The 17,554-nt window shown below is 46.7% G+C and overlaps 1 protein-coding gene across 1 annotated transcript; it reads right to left on the reverse strand.

Moving 5' to 3' along the window:
• Nucleotides 1-837: 837 nt before the first annotated feature.
• On the reverse strand, nt 838-16,226 carry Clrn3 (clarin 3). Its single transcript, XM_075972582.1, has 3 exons — nt 15,845-16,226; nt 7,053-7,232; nt 838-2,693 (listed from the first exon to the last, which is right to left on the reverse strand). The coding sequence occupies exons 1-3, from the start codon at nt 16,071-16,073 to the stop codon at nt 2,422-2,424; spliced, it is 681 nt and encodes a 226-aa protein (XP_075828697.1). The 5' UTR covers nt 16,074-16,226; the 3' UTR covers nt 838-2,421.
• Nucleotides 16,227-17,554: the final 1,328 nt, after the last annotated feature.

Consider the following 17,554-nt stretch of genomic DNA (forward strand, 5'->3'; position numbering starts at 1 on the left):
CCCAGGCTTCCCTGGAATTCCTGATCTTTCTACCTCCGTTTCCCAAAGTGCTGGGAATACAGTCATGTAACAACATACCTGGGTCAACATAGTTAGATATTTATTTAGTGGGATATGGAAGAGAAGGAGAGAAGGGGGAAGAACAGGGAGAAAGGCAGAGGGAGAGAGAGAAGGGGGAAAGGGGAGAAGTGAGGAGAAGGGAGAGACAGAGCTGCCTCTTCAACAGGGAGATGGAAAAGGAAGGACTCAGACTAGAAGCTGAAGATCAGCTTGTCTACCGGATTGGGGAGGGAGTAGGTGTGGCTTGTCTCTTAAAGGGACAGAGCAGACCATTACAGTTCCTGAAAGGCCATATGCCATATAAGGAGTAAGGCCATTTATTTCCTAGGGAAACCCAGTGCTGTTGAGAAGCCAAGGTGAAAAGACGCAGTGAACTTTCCACTCTGCAATACTCCCACAGCTGACCAGTTATGGGAGGCCCTATTTATCCATTTGTTGTTGGGTCTTCTTACCCACATCTGTCTCCTCTTCACTACATGGTCACATTATCAAACTCCCAACAGAAAACCTGGACCTTCAAAAAATGCCATTATTTTTAAGCTCAGAGTTTAAAGTATGTTCAATGTTTATTATCATATTTTAAAAAATATATTCCAGCTGAGTGGTGGTGCACACCTTTAATGCCAGCACTCATTGTGGATTTCTGTGAATTTGAGGCCAGTCTAGCCTACAGAGCAAGTTCCAGAATAGTCAGGGCTACACAGAGAAACCCTGTCTCAAAAACCAAAGATACATATATATCAAAAGATTTAGATGAACAATGATGAGTCATCATGCATTTTATTTTATTCTATATTCATTTATTTATTTTGGTCTTGTATAGGGAAGTATGGTTATGGCTATGGGCATGCACATAGCACAGTTTATGAATGGGGGTCAGAGGACAGCTTGCAGAAGTCAGCTCTTTCTTTTCACTTTGTGGGTCATTTAGAATGGACTAGGGTCATCAGGCTTGGTGGCAAGCACTTTTACCCACTAAGCCATTGTTGCCCAAATCCAAATTGTGTAATAATTTAATAAAAGGTCCACAAGACAAATAAGTAAATGTGCTTGCTACCAAGACTGATGACCCGAGTTTCATCCCCAGGTCTCACATGGTAGAAGGAGAGAATCAACTCCCGAAGCTTGTCATCTGATCTCCACACATAAGGAGACACACAGACACACACATCACGGCCTATGCACATGTGCACACGTGAAGGAATTAATTATACTAAACTTTTAATAATTTAATAGATAAGAGTAGTCTTGAGTTAGCAGGCTTTCAAGATGGAGTGTGATTGAGATTGTCCCTTCAAAACACACAGCACAATTTTGTAACTCTATGTTTGTTTCATTTTTGCAGAACAAGAAATGGAACCCAGAGCCTTGAACATGCTGGGCACTTTGGTGCTCTACAATGGGGGTAAGATCCCCCACTCTAAACAACTGTTTTAGTTGGAGTCAAGTAAGTGTTCATTAAATGTCGGACTCAACTACTGCCTGACAGTACACTCCACGAAGGTGAGGGCTCAGCATGGTCTGCCCCCACTGTAGGAACTCAGCTCACAGCTCTAGGTCTGAGTGTTGAAGGTCATGTACCCTTGAGGACTTCGTAAGATCCAGTCCTTGTCACAGAGCTACTGCTTCACAAAGCCATCAACACATGAAAAGGGGGCACTTTGCAGTCCTCTCTGGGGACTTGTGAAATAGTCAAGGCCAAAGGTTCTTAGTGAGCTTTTCAAAGGGAATACCTTACTGGAAACACATGCAGATTACATTTTTGTGCCTTCCCCATTTTGCTGGTTGTCTGTCTGCTGGAAAAACAGACCACAGGGACTATATTTCACCTCTAACCTGTTCATGTTGGGTTTCCTAAGGCCTAAATTCTACATGTGCCAAGCCCTCCTTACAGGAACTAAGCCTGCACAGGGTCATTTCATCCTTTATCCTTTTGTATCCAACTCTTGACTCCGGAAAAACAGGTTCAGAATGCTTTTGTTCCTATAAAAGAGTGAAATGCCTGATCCTTCCTCTGGCCAAAATCAGGGGGCTGCAGTCCTTTAAGTTGGTCACAGGGAAGGCAAAAAAAAAAAATCAGACTTTTATTACTGTGGATAGCAATCCAGGAGAAAAGAGCCTACAGGCCCCAGACCACCCCCTCTTGGAGCTCTTTAGACCACAGTCTTCCCCACTCACTTCCCCGCCTTCTTGAGAAAACTCTTTCCAGTGGATATCCGTGGAGAAACGTGCAAGCATCATCTAGGAAGGACATGGTGTCGTGGTTAAAGAGGTATCGCAGCAGACTGCCATGCAGACTGTCCACAGGAGCTAGCCAGTTACTACTGGCAGAGACAGTGCCAACATAATGAGGCACAGGACTCAGAATAAAATGCCGTCCCTGGGAGCATATTCCACCGGCTTCCTCTGCTCCTGCTTCTGCTGGTATCGGGCCTTCTGATAGAAAATGATGATGACCACAGTGACAATATTCAGAAGGATGACAAGCAGAACGAGCCAAAATGAGTATCCGTAAGAGTGGGTTGTTGTCTTGATGGTGATATCTGTATAAAGCTTGTGGGACAGTTCTTCTGAGAGATGGTTGGACTCTGTATTCCCCACGAACAGTACCATGGTCAGGAACACAAAGGGTGCTGAAAAGAAGATTGAGCATCATAAATGACACAAGGAGGCACTCTTAACATTATTTTTGCCCGTACATGTGTGCATGCATGTATGTGCCTTTCTGTGGTATGGGTCTGAATGTGCATACATGTATATGCACATACGTGTAGGCCAAAGGACAACACCAGGTATTTTTTTTTCTACTACTCTCTATTTTTATTTATCTGTTTATTTTTGCCGAGAGGGCAGAGAATCCCACTGAACCTGGAATTCCCTGTTTCAGCAGCAAGCCTCCGAGATCCCTCTTTTCTCCCCCTGTCCCTGCCTACCCAGATACATGGTTACTGATATGCACCATTCTGCCTGACTTTTTTCTTGGGATCTGAACTCAGCTTCTTGTTTCTTTGTAGCAATCACTTTACTCATTGAGCCATCTACCTGTCCTTGTGATACATGTTTTAAAGTTACTTTAACAATTTAAATATGTATATGAGCATGCATCTGTGTGAGCGTAGGTAGTCACCCACAGGGACCAGAATAGGGCATCAGACCCCTTGGAGCAGGTGTTATAGGTGTTTGTGAGTCACCCATGGGGGGGCAGATTCCAACTCATATGTGTAGGTAGTCACCCACAGGAACCAGAATAGGGTATCGGATCCCTTGGAGCAGGTGTTATAGGTGTTTGTGAATCACCCATGGCGAGGGGGGCAGATTCCAACTCAGGTCCTTGTGGGTAGGGATTAGGCAGCAGTCACTCTTAACTGCTGAGTCATCTCTCCAGCTGTGGGCCACCCCTCTGCATTTTTTTTAATATCCCTGATTTTCTTTATGGGATACATAACCCATAGGCATTTATTGAATGGCTACATGGGATTCTATAGTGTTTCAAGATGAAGGAGACAATAAAAATAAGACGTAAGAAACAAACTATATTCTAGGTATGCCATTCTAAATATCCTTCAGGACAGTATCTAACCTGCAGGCTCAGATCCTCTCAGAAGCTGTCTCTGGGTGACACACAGCCTGTGCCCCAGGGCGACAGATGTAGAGGTGGGGGTGAGTGGACAGGGGATGGAAAGTGGATGTGGTGGGCGTATGGACAAACAAGATGTGGGGAGACACCAGCATCACAGGTGGAAGAGCAAGGGTGGGCAGTGGGTCACCCCCAACTGTGAGGGGTGAGTCCCACCAGGAGCAAGAGAGCCACAGGCTCTCAAGGGCTGGACACGTGCTACAAGGACTAGGTAGCCGCTGCAGATAGTCTACTCTGCAGGACCCAGGCAAGTGTAGCCTTGAACCAGGAAGTATCTTCTGCAAAGGAAGCGTACAGTTGCGTAGGTGGGCAAGAGGCAGATAGTAACCAGGAGTCATAAGGTCTCTATTTGACTTGGTGAAAATATTTGGAAAAGGATGGTAGTGATGTCTGCAGTGGCTAAGAACACGCCAAAACCCAATGAACAGTGTGCTTTAAATACGTAATGCAAGTGACAGGTATTCATATGCCATGAACACTGGAATAAAAAAATAAAACAAAACACTTTGGGAGGAAGATGAGGGTGAGGATTGATGCTCATGCCCAGGTGGGGTTCTGACACATCAGGGGAATCCCCGGGATGAAGTCTGTCTGGGATCCTTCATCTGCTGACATACACAGAATGTGCATAGCTCTGAAGTCTCGGGCATCGGTTTTGTCCCACCCCACAGGCAGGGAAGCTCCCCAAACGGTCCTCTGAGAGAAGCTAATTAGGGGGGTTTGCAAGAGGAGAATGTTTGAGCAGCCCTTGATGACACACCTCACCCACAAAATAATGGCTTTATTTCTTAATTATTTGCATGAACAAAAGTCCCGTTCCTCTGATGCTCACTGGGCGCCTCTCACCCCTTCATTATCCTTCATTTTCCTCTTGTGAAGTTTCTTATAAAAGCTTAATTAATCATAAAGGAGTGGAATGGGCACAAGGTTAATGCCTTTACCCTAAAGTGGATTGTCTGGAGCTTTGATTTGCACAGGGAAGGGCTGGCATGTAGACACCTTGCCTATCTGGGCCTTTTCGAGGCAGATGCCTGGAGCCAGGGGTTCCACATTGCTTCTGGTTGTCTTCCTTCCTTCCTTCCTTCCTTCCTTGCTTCCTTCCTTCCTTCCCTCCCTCCCTCCCTCCTTCCCTCCCTCCTTACTTCCTGGCTTCCTTCCTTCCTCCCTCCCTCCCTCCTTCCCTCCCTCCCTCCCTTCCTGAAATACTGGAGATCAAATCTAGAAGCCTGAAAACAGTAAGCAAATGCTCTGCACTGAACCACACCCCTGCCCTCTTTTCATTCTTTATTTTGCACAGCCAGACGGGTCTTGAACTTGAGGGTCATCTTGCCTCAGCCTCCTAAGTAGCCAGGAGTATAGGCTGCATTTGGCCTGACTAGTCTCACAGCTTCTCCAGAGCTGTAGATTGAAGGGCTGCAGGAGACTGGGGATAGCAGTGGTGAGCTGTTCTGAAAGGCTTGGGGACAGGAGCTTCCTCTAGGGCCCATCCCTGCTGGGCTATGACACCTACTCATTGCTTCCTGTGTTCTCCAGTTGAGGGACAATATGTTTATAGCAGACAGTTTGTGACAGCCTCTCTGGATCCAACCTTCTCTCCACCCACCTTAAAATCCCCTGTGGGCAACCCCAGCCACACTGGGACCAGTTTAGGTTGAGGTCAGGGGTCACGAGCTTCAGGCAGTGTTATGGCTGTTTCTTCTTATCAGAATCCAACCAGATAATCCATTTCCTTTTCTGCCCACTGGGCCTGCTCACTACCTGCAGCTCAGGTGAGCATGGGCAAGCCTATCTCCACAGGGAATTGTAGCCTTAAAGTCAGTCTGATACCAGCCCTCCCTCACAGCTTCCCAAAGGCCAGGAAGCTACATTGTCAGCGCTAAACAGAAGCACTTCTGTAGGATTAGCCTCTTGCAAACCAGTTTTTCACTAAACTTTGTAACACTTCAGATAAGGGAAGAAAATCAAAGGCTGTCTGAGGGTATATGAGGACAGAATCGGTCCTACTGAGCATCGGGACACAAAAGACTGCCTCCAACTCCTATGTTTGCCCAAAGGCCAAAGGTCTCCCCTAGACCCAGGTCAGAATGCAAACCTGGCCCTAACACACCCCTTACGGGTGGTTTTTCTGCCGACCTCACAGCCCTCTGTGTCAGAATATATGTCTGAGGCAGAAGGACCGTGGGAACTCTCTCCCCACAGCCTAGGTCTTTGTGGCTAGACATAAGCAGGCTGAGGGGTGACTTTCCAGACTCCTTTTCTCGTTTTCCTTCGCAGACATGTGCGGGGCCTCTGATACATGGACAGTCAGCCTGTTCTCCATTGCAGAGGAAAAGAGATGAGGCTACAGCCTTGAGGGGCCAGCTGGAAGCCCTGTGGGCTGCAGACAGGGCAGTACAAGCCCACTGTAGCCTCTTGTCATCTCCCCTTCTCCTTTGGTGACCCACTTCTCCTCCACGTGCCTCTGAAACTGGAGAACAGCTGACCCTGGACCCCCAGTATGGATGAGTGTTCTTATCCAACTTGATGGGTAGGATTATCTTTCTTGGCTTCAGACATTGATGAGGTCATGTCAATGTGTGAGTCTATGAGAACTGGGCCCAGGATGCTCTCCTGACTCCTGGGAAATGGCAGATGTTCCCTCTAGAGCTGCCTCTGGCGGAGTTCGGGGTGGGCACAGACAAATGACCTTTAAGAGGATTGAATCAACTGTGTAGCGGCTACAGAGCACACACTGGGAAATCAGCGTACACAGGGATGAAGAAAAACAGACTTCCCACGACATGATCTCTAAATCCAGCCATGTCTGAGGCCTCTGCTGCTGTTGGATCCGAGCTGCATGAGCAAAACTAAGAGCAATTCATTGTTTACTCTGGCAGTGAGTGAGGTCTGGTGGCTGACGGAAGGGCCCTTGATGCTAGGGACCTATGTCTGGATTTGTAACCAAGTCCCTTAGCCTCTGGTTCTGCGTTCCACTACAGTTGTGGGGGTTGCAGTGCACGGGGGAAAACCCATGGAGAGTCTTTTGACTGAGTCACAGCAGGTCCACTTCCCATCTGGACTCTGTCCTCCACCCACTCACACCCAGGTACCCACTCACAGAATAACAAAATCACCTAGCAACCACACAGCATCCTAGCCCACAAGAAGAGTGTTGGCTACAGATGGTATCCTCCCTTGCTCTGTGGCTTAGTCATCCAGGTGAGCTATCTCTGGAGTTCACATTTGCCCCTTGTGAAAGTAAGAAGGAGAGCGACGTGTGTTCATGAGCATGCATTGGTATGCATAAGTATACGCCTGTGTGTGCATGTGTATCTGTGTACATGTATGTGCACACGAGTCTTCTCAGGAAACTCACCGCTGAGTCCGTTCCAGGTGTAGACGCCCATAGGACCCAGGAACGTCTGGTAAGGGTTGCTGATGCTGTTGTAGAAGGTGAATATTGAGCTCAGTACGGAAGTTCCCAGACTCAGGACCAGGAATAAGATAGCCACCAAATGCAGAGTCTTCTGGGAAGAATTACTCAATATCCCTAGAACTAAAGCAACATTTGGTGAATGCACAGTACAGAACGCAAATCCTAAGTACAGCCAAGCTAGAGAAGCTGTGGTGTCAGGGAAGGAAGCAGTATGATCATTCATCCTGTAAGACCAAGACGGCATGGACCAGAAGATGGCTCAGTCAGTAATGTGCTGTAGAGGTTCAATCCCCAGAACCCACCTAAAAAAAACCAGGGGTGATGGTGAGTGCTTGCAATCTCAGTGTTGGGGAGACGGCTGAGACGGGTGGATCCCGGGGCTCACTGGACAGTCAGTCTACTTAAACTGGTTACCTACAGGTTCAACCAGAGACCCTGTCTCAGAAACCAAGATGGGCATCACCTGAAGAATAACAATGGTAGTTGACTTTTTACCTCCACCTGCACACGCATACATATGCACAGGCACCTGCATAGACACACTGAGTGCACACGTACCTACAGGAACATACACAAACGCACGAGAATGAGACGGCATCCTTCATGGCCAACCAGTCAGTGATTTTACTGGATTGCATAAGCACAGCACTAAAGGTGGCTGGATGTTTATCTGAGTTTTCAAGTTTTAGCAAAGGGTGGTCCCTCATACCCGCAACTTTCTTACCAGTGATCTCTGCCCTCCGAGCCTTGTTAGTAGGATAGATAGCAATTCCATTGCCATAGCTTCCCTTTGGGTCTTAGAATCAGTTGCTTCTGACAGAAATGTTTAGGGTGGGTCACTGTGCAAATCCACATGCAGTGAGAATCCCATAAGCCCTGTGGCTTAGAAGAATTCAGTGAGCCAGGAGCAGATGACAGAGAAAAAAGCTGGAGAATAAGGGCTGGCGGAAATGGCCAGAGAGGGGCAAGCTCATAGCTAGCAGTGGCTACAGGAAAATATTTCTTGCTAGACCAAGTCAGGGTGCTTTCCCTGAGTCCAGACTCCATGTCCTGGTCTCCACTCCAACACTGGAGGCAGCTGGGAACACAACCTTCTGGTTCCCCGCAGAACTTCCTTCTAAGCTTAAAGCACTTTACAAAATACCATCTGCATGTATCTTAAATGCAAAGAAGCTCCATAATGGATCTACACTCTTGGAAAACACAACGCAGGTGCACTGGGCAGAGCTGTCAGAACCTCGGGGTTTCCGAGATCTAGCAGCCATTTTCCAGGGCACCGAGCTCCCCCACATCCCGCTCTACTCCCACACATCAGACCAGATATGACAGGTGTGCTCTTCCTAGGTGCGCAGTGCAGCTCCTAATGGTTGCCAGTATATGTCAGGATCTCCCACGAAAGTGTTTAGAGACCGTCTGTGAAGCCCCAAGGAAAAGACCACCAGAGAACGAGATTTAGTGCCGACTATAGCAACACTAACAAACATCACTGGGAACTCAAGCCATAGTGGCCACAGAGGGGTGAGTAAGAACTAGTCAAAGCCTCCTTCTCTTTCTTCCTGTTTCACTGGTTCCCACGGATGTGGAGACAGTCACAGCCTTAGCTCAGCACAGCTTTAAGGAACAGGAAGTAGCCAGGCAGACCCGGATTCTTAGCTTCTAGGGCTGTGTGTGCTGGCTCCCGTGGGACAGGAGGAACAGCAAAGCATCTTCTGAACCATATCCTACCATTTGCCACCATCACCCTCTCTTTACAAGGTGCCGCTCTCTGTCCCCTTACCAAGAGAACTATTGAGAAGTTCTCCGTGTATCAAGTCCTACTGTACATGCCCTTGATTTCCACCCTGTTCCAGATGCTCCCAATGCTCGCTGTGGAACTGCACACCATGCACGGGTGTCTCCTTTCTGACTAGTAAGGAAAACAAGAGCCCCCGTGTGGCTGAGAGACTTGTGTAAGAAACGGGGGCCTGGAGCGAGGACTCAGTGGTTAAGAACACTAGTTGCTGCTGCAGAGAGCATGAGTTCGATTCCTACCAACCCACATGGTGGCTCACAACTATCTGTAAACTCCAGTTCCAGAAGAATCAGCATCCAGCTTCCAGAAGAAGTCCTATTCTGACTTCCATGGGCACATGGTCCACACATATTCATGAAGGCAAAAAATAAACTAAAATAAATAATTCTTTTTTTAAATAAAAAGAAGTGGTCTTTACTGAACTGTGTTTCTGGGTGATCTGAGCGGACACGGGACCCCAGGATCTGACATTTACCTTGTGGAAGAGTATGTGCTCAGCCCAGTTTGGGAGAAATCATCTTAAATTTTAAGTCCTTCTATTTGTTTTTCTAAATCTGCCACATCCTCCTTCTAGACAAAGAGGGTGTGATCAAGAAATTGGGTGGCAGCAAAGTCCTCCATGAAGAGAGATGGTATCCTGAGTAGTGTGTGACTGAGCCCAGGTCAGGCATCTCCTGGAAGGGAGTGGCCTGAGGGCAGCAGCAACGGATACTGCTGCATAGCAAGGGGCACTGTCTTAAAGAGCAAAGGGATGTGCAGGAAAGAGGGGCAGGAGAGACGGGAACTTGGCTACAGCATGTGTTAAACATTGACAAACATCCCTTGTAACCCCAGGAGAACAGAGCCTGCACAAAAAGCAAAACCCCAGCTCAGCAGTGAGCGAACCATGACCTCCCACCCCCACTGAAGAGCATTTCTCTCCTCAGAGGCACAGGGGCAAAGCTCAGCTTCTACAGGCAACACCTCCTTGTCATTATGATGACTGGGCTTTTCCGTGACTTCTGTCAGTGACCCCTTTGGGAGGTTGATCCCCTATCCCACGTTCTCTGTCTTGTAACCTAAGAGAGGCTCCCGAAGACCACCTGGACTGGGGCTTCACTAGTCCCTGACTTAACCAAGTGGGATCTCTCTCTGGCTCCTCCACACTCTTATGTAAATGGCATATTTAGGAGGTTTTGCTTATACTAGCTCAGTATGTGCTGATTTTGAAACTGGAGGGAGGTGACGTCACAAGGAGAATAGGAAAAAGCAGCCGAGCTAGGGAGACACACCCAGCCGGAGGTCCAGACTGGTCCCTGTGGATGTGTCAGCCATTCATCACCTCAAGGTGGATCCACTTCCTGTTCCCCAGCAGCCAGGTCAGGAGGAAACCCTCGCTCTCAAGGGAACTTGGCTGGGGACAAAAGAGCTTTCTCTCTCCTTGGCAGTCTAGTAGTCAAGGAAATAACTGGAATTTTTAAGCCAAGAGCAGAAACTTGAGTGTGAGGAACTCGCCTGGTGTCCCAAACACCTGGATTTCTCTGAGTGTCTCTCTGCCTCACACACTGACTTCCAGATCTAAGTGAATGTTCACTTACAATTGGAATATTGCATTAAGAAGCGACTGTGCAGGGCTGCAGGCATGGCTGACTGGGTGAAATGATTGCCCTGAAGGCACCAGGGCCTGAGTTCAACCCTCCCAGAGCCTGTGTTTAAAAAAGAAGCCAGGCACAGAGCCTGTAATCCCAGCCCTGGGGAGACTGCCTTGCTTGCCAGTCCGTCCAGCAAAATCAGTTAGTGACCTCCAGGCTCCCTTCGAGACCTTGTCTCAGAATGTAGGGTGGAGGGTTTGGGGAGATGGCTCAGCAGTTAAGGGTGCTTACTGCTCTTCTTGTAGAGAACCCAGCTTCCATTTCCAGCACCTACACAGAGGTTCTCATTACAGGGGAGTCAGTACCTTCTTCTGGTCTTCTTGGTTGCTACATCCACGTGATGGACATACACTTGCACAAGCATACATACATACACATAAAATTAAAAAGAAAAAAACAAGATGGGACATAATTGGGAAACACAGGGTGCTGACCTCCAGCTTCCATGAATGTGTGCACCCTCATGCACAAGCACTTGCACGTGACATGCATGCCCCAAAAGAAAAAGAAAATGACAATCAAATTTAGCTCTGCCTTGACTTTCAATAAGATTTAACAGACGTGATTTTCCAAAGAGAGCTAATTTGGGGCTGCTGACTCATACTTTCCTACGTACTTGGGGGGGGGGGCAATTCATCTTAATTTGAACTGCTGCATTGTAACACTTATTTCTGAATTCCCTGCCACCTATGACAGCTCTGCCTTCCCAGCTCCAGCCTCAGAACTCAGACAATGCTAAGCTGAAAGTTTGGTGAGAGTTAGCCAGAGTGCAATAACAATAGCCCTCCCAGCATCTGACAGCTGCTCCCTCCCCGGAAAATTAGCAGAGACATAGAGTTCTTTTTCTTTTTCTTTCTTTCATGGGACAAGCTTCCGATTCAGGAGTCCCATCACAATGGGAGCTAATTGCCCTGATTCTAGTGGCCTCAGAAAGAGGCCAAGAACAGGCAGCCACAGAGATGACAGCAGATATCTCAGCCGGGCATTCAGACACCCAGATCCCCACAGGAGAAGATTCATTCGCTCAGGTCCCACTTGTCATCTACCCTCCACCTCCAGGCCTTGTTTTCTGTGGTTCATAGACACTGAGAGGGATGCTGGATACTGTCAACTTATAGGATCTAGAATTCTCAGAGGAGCAAACCTCTTTGCATGACTGTGAGGGAGTTTCTAGATTGGGTTAAGAGAAGTGGTGATCACCAGGATTCACCTCCCTCCTCCCTCCTTCTCCCCTCCCCCACTTCTTTTTCTACCTGTGGATACCATACACCATGTGACCAGCAACGACATGCTCCTCCCAGTGAAGACTGGGGACAGAGGAAAAGTCAGATCGTGACAGCCCACTGGTGACAGTTGATCCTTGGCCTAAGTTCAGCACTCGGAGACCATTGAGCCTGACACTTGCCCTCAGCCTGCCTGTGTTCATCGGTAAGGTTGTGTCCTGAGCTATCAAACACACACACAAAAAAAATCAACTTCAAGCAACCACTGCCAAGAGGCATGAAAGTAATGCCCAAAGCTTGTGTCAGCCTTGTATCTGACCAAGGCAAGGTTGGTGACCATCAACCCTGAGTCAGAATTACTGTCTGTCTTAAAACCATCCAGTGTATTAATCACTTTTTCCATTGCTACAATCAAGCGTTTAATGAAAGCAATTAAAGGGCAGAAAGTTCACAGTTTGAGAGTACAGTCCACCATGGAGGGGCAAACATGGCAGCAGGAACTCAAGACAACTAGACACATTGCATATGCAGTCTGAAAGAAGGAGGAGGAGGAGGAGGAGGAGGAGGAGGAGGAGGAGAAGGAGAAGGTAGAGGAGGAGGAGAAGGAGGAGGAGGAGAAGGAGGAGAAGAAGAGGAAGAGGAAGAAGAGGAGGAGGAGGAGGAGGAGGAGGAGGAGGAGGAGGAGAGAGGGATGCTGATGATACGTTCACCTTTTCCATTTTCTGCAGTCTGAGACCTCCATCCATGAGATGATACCACCCACATTTAGAGTGGATTGTCTCACCTCAACCCAATATAGAAACTCCCTCTCAGAAATGCCAGAGGCTTGTCTCCTAGGTAACGCTGCTTCCCATCAGGTTGGTAATCAATGTTGACCAACACACCTAATGTTAGAAATTGACTAACATGTCCCCCACAGGTTCAAGTTTTCAAGGCTCAGATTCCAGCCTGTGGCACAGTTTTAGAGGCTGTGGAAACTTCCAGAGACACATTCTGGCTACAAGAAGTATATTACCAAGGCAAGCCTTTTGAAGGTTAGACCCACTTTGGTGCTGGCTTGTGCTGTCTGGTCCACTCAATGTGAGGAAACTACCTCCCACTCCACCATCACAGTTGAACCTGCTCCACCATGCCTTTCTCACCAGAATGAGCTGGAATCCCTCTGAGACCACGAACCAAAATAAACCTCGCCTCCCTTAAGTTGCTTCTCTCAGGTTTTTTGTCATAGTTACATGGAAAATAACACATCTAGTAAGACACCTATTTTTTTCCTAAACAAGAGGGATGGGACCTGAATCTGAAATTCTTCTCATTGGCATGGGAGGCCAAATACAGAGGGTCCTGGCAGCATCCAGGAGACTGCATCTCCGGGTTAGAGTCAGTGTCATGATAACTTTTCTGTTAAAGTGTCATGTGTCTACTGACCAAAATGCACTTGGGACCAAGATCAAAGAGACCTATTGCAATGGGAAGAGAAATAACATTCATTGAAAGTTCAAAGTGACTGTGTAAAGATACTTGGTCTGGTCAGGATATACACTGGAGATCACCTTCTGAGGGGTGCCACATTCAAGTGACACATTGCACCATTCCTGCCATCCTGGGGAAATAGTATGCATCATGCCCCTTAGGACCTATGGCATTCTCAGAGCCAAGTCGTCAACTTCATTAGGGATCCTATTATAAAGCACTCAAGAGCCAAACCAGGAGAGGCAGGGGAGCACACCCTCGTGAGCGTGAACACTCCTTCTAGGAGTCCACAGGACTGTGTTCCCCACCCCACCGCCAGCTGTTGTGGAGACTAACATGAGTGTAGGGTGCTGCACTGCAGAGGAGGAGGAGCTTCCCTTGCCCTAGACAGGAAGCATTTCACTATAGGAGCTGTGTACAAACCCTATCAGCACTTAAGTCTAAGACCTTCACTCACATAGTGGATATTTTGAGCTGAAATTATACAGCTTGAACTTTAGGAGTGGCAAAGACCATCCACTCACAGCTAGACAGAGCTAAACGATCTCTTATCTGGACTTTAGACAAACTAGGACCCGTCTAGCCAGCCTGAGCTCACTGCCAGGCCAGTTCCACAACATAAGGGTTCCTGACGGGAGCTGACTAGGCATCATCTCCATTCATTGACCCATTGTTGCCTGGATGGTTTTGCCACTTTAAACCAAACACTATTGCCCATTCTGCTCTGGTGATATGCTTCACTGCCTGAGGATTTCAGTGTGTCCTAGCCTTAGCCACAAAGCTAAAACGCTTGACTTTTCAAGGGGAAGCATCTGTTTGTCAGTGCTGAATAGGACACTGCATGTTTAATTTTATACAGATTTAATTTTGCTAGTAGTGATTGACTAATGATGTACATGACAGCCTGACTTACTTGCAGGAGAGCAGAGTGTCCCACTGTAAACACTGGATTCTGCTGACAGGGTTAGCAACAGAGGTCTTTAACACTGCCTACATACATGTTTTAAGGATGACTTCCTGTCTGGGAGAACCATTTACATGCTCAGCGCTTATCACAGTCACATGTATGGAAAATCCCATAGTCTCTGAGTGGCCCCTAGATGCCTACCAGCAACTGTGTGGCATCTTCCTCCATGGGGTGGTTGTTGACCCTCTGGAGCAATGGGAGGTTGGACTATAGTGTGAGGGATGGCTACAGTGGCTTTCCAGTACTAATGGATAAAACCAGAGAGAACCAGGCACGGGCAACACAAGCATTCTGACTTTGTTGATACACTAAGTAGAAGGACATAAATATCATTGACCCCAAGCTGTGCCACCACCCCGACTGAGGCTGTCCTTGCTTTCCAGACACCAGCATGCTCACTCCCAGTCATGTAGGGCTGACTTGCCAGGCCTGACCTTTCCTGTCCTTCTCTGGGCCTCCCTAGCTAGATAGAGACTCAGGGCTTCCACTGAGGCCATCAGTCTCTAGATGGAATCAACTGATTCCCAGTCAACATTGTATAGACTTCTGTCTCCAATTTAAAGCATTTAAATCTGCCAGAGGATTCCCAAACAAGCCTACTTTTGGTTTTTAAAACGGTATCATTAAAGGGACCTTTGAAATCTTAGCTTCTGGTTGTTGTAGAGCAGGTCTCCTGAGAGGCTGCGGCCAGCACCAGGGGAGGGGAGAAGCAGCTGAAACCTCAGGGAAGATGTGGTTTTCCTACCACTCAAAGACCCATTGGTAGTTAAAAACACATTGCCCTTGATTTATGATTTATGGAAACCATTTCATTAACGAAATCATAAACTTACTAGAACTCCATTCTAGAGTATGGGTACCAAATATTACATTGGCATATGGTAGTAGACAGTACATTCTTAGAAGCTTAAATATCTCTAACCAGTTGTACAGACCCTGTGTGCATCACGGCAAAAACACAGCGCCCACTTATATGCTATACAATGTACAAATGTGACTTTCACATATCAAGGACCATAATGTCAGATCTCAAACTATAAAACTCAAGTAGCTACATTTGCCTATCCTCAACAGTTTCTTACTTTGTTTATATAGAAAAAAAGACATTATTATATCAGAAATGAGGAACAAATAGAAATTCCTGTAAGTGATGGGATTAATAAGAAATTAAATGTCACTTCCAGCAATGAGATATTTTGAACACAAAAGCGTAAGTTCAAGAAGCTGGAAAATACGGTTGGGTGTTAAAGTTTACTGCTTTAGACTTTCCCTATGTAAGTGCTTATGAACTTCTGGATGGAGCTGGATGTCCTGTGTCAAAACCCATGGTTAACATCATTTAAGATACTGTTCTTGCTGGCTATTAAAACTTCCACATACTTTAATTATTTATTTGTCAATAAACTAGATAGGTACGATTCAAGCCCAGCTGCTGCTAAAATGGTTTAGACTCTGACAATAACAAGATAACCAGAGAGGAGGCGTCTGAAATAATGATAAACACCTTTTCAAAATTATGAGTTAATCCATTGATAACCTAACTTGGGGCTTCGAAGAGATTAGTGCCAAATGGCTATTTGGCCAAAATACAAACTTATAGGAATCTTAGCCATTCTTTCTATCCCCATTCAAATTAGGTGATCACTTACCTTCAAAGTTTTTGTCCAGCTCTTGAAGGCCTTCACTCAAATCTTGAGTACTCTTACCATGGAAAAGGCCATAGGTGATGACAATGGTACCATTGGAAATAGGATCTGTGAAGAAAATAGTGCTGGTGACCCATGCTCGTGTCCCCAGAATCGAGCAGATGACAACAACAGAGCCAAGGCTTGTGAGAAAGCCAGATAGGAACATCAATGTCTTCTGTGTAGTCGGCATTTTCTCAGGAAAGAAGCTCCCTGGGATAGAATAACAACCAACTTAGGATATTTGGAGGCCTTATCATCTGGAGTCCAGTGTTTAGGAAGGAAGTCTAGTATTCTGTTGTGAGTGTGAACGCTGTGTCTTCGCCGGAAGTTTTATGCTCCTGGACATTGAACTATGAACAAGGCCATAAAGATGTGCAGACACTGAACTTTGGTCTAGAATAAGCCGTTGCTATGGCTGCAGCCAACCAGCATGAAGAAAGGCTGGGCTGTCCTTCCAGGACTTCCTCAATCACATGACTAATTTATAACCTTTATCATGCCATGGAAGCCAGGTTAACCAACTGTGTGAGGACACAATTTGAATTCTCAAGTGATGAGAATAGAGACCTGTACCCCAAAGGGATGGCAGCACAGGGCCCCAGCACCGTTGGGAATCACCTAGGATAGACTTATTTATCCTTTACTGAGATTCCTGAAACAAGCTTCAAACCTTTGCCAAGGTCCTGTGAAGTGGAAAGAGAAAGGTTTACCCTTCTAGGTTACATACCCTCATTCTTAGACCTTATTATTATTAGCCCTTCAAGTTCCCTCTTCCATGGCATCCTGTTTGCATCTTATTTAAATGATGGCATCAGAGGGTGTATTATTAACAGTCTTTAGTACTCTGCTAAAAGTGGCTCTAAACATTCTTGCAGAGATCTCCGTCTTATTTACTTTTCTATTACTGTAAAGGGACACCATGGCCAAGGCAACTTACAAAAGAAATCATTTAATTGCTTACTCTTCCAGAGGGTCAGTTCATGGTCATCATGGCAGTGGGTGAAGCAGCCCTCAGGTATGACATTGGAGGAGTAGCTGACAGCTGATATCCTGAACTGAAGGCAGGGGGCAAAGAGAAAGAGGAAGACTTTGTCTGGCATGGGCTTTTGAAACCTCAAAGTCCACTCCCAGTGACATATCTCCTCCAAGAAGGCCACAGCTTCTCCCACAAGGCCACACCCCCAATCCTTTCTAAACAGTACACCAACTTGGAATCAAACATTCAAATACACGAGACTATGAGGGCTATTTTCATTCTAACCACTGTAATTTCTTATTCCGGTCCTTGTGGCCCAGCAGATAATGGTCTATAAATAGTTATTTCCAGTCCTCCGTTTCTCACTCGTTTCTTGAGATTATAAACAGGCTCACATCCTATTCTTTAATTTCATTTTTTTATTGTGGTCTTTCATTACAGAGCATAGCATCTGCGCATCAGAACTCCCTGCTCTTCTTAAATATCCTACTTACCTGTGGGATGAGGGTTCTTCTCTCATAAGGGCAGCAAACGGACTGAAGACACACAAATCACAAGGCTCAGTCTCTTCACTTCTGTGGGAAAGAGAAGCATACAGATAACCATAGAACAATCAGATATTGAAATGCAAAATGCAAGGAAGGCAGTTCAGCTATAGCTAGGAGAGGGTAATCGATGCCACACTTCTGTCACTA

The sequence above is a fragment of the Microtus pennsylvanicus genome, chromosome 5, assembly GCF_037038515.1.
Source record: "Microtus pennsylvanicus isolate mMicPen1 chromosome 5, mMicPen1.hap1, whole genome shotgun sequence".
Taxonomy (NCBI): Eukaryota; Metazoa; Chordata; class Mammalia; order Rodentia; family Cricetidae; genus Microtus; species Microtus pennsylvanicus.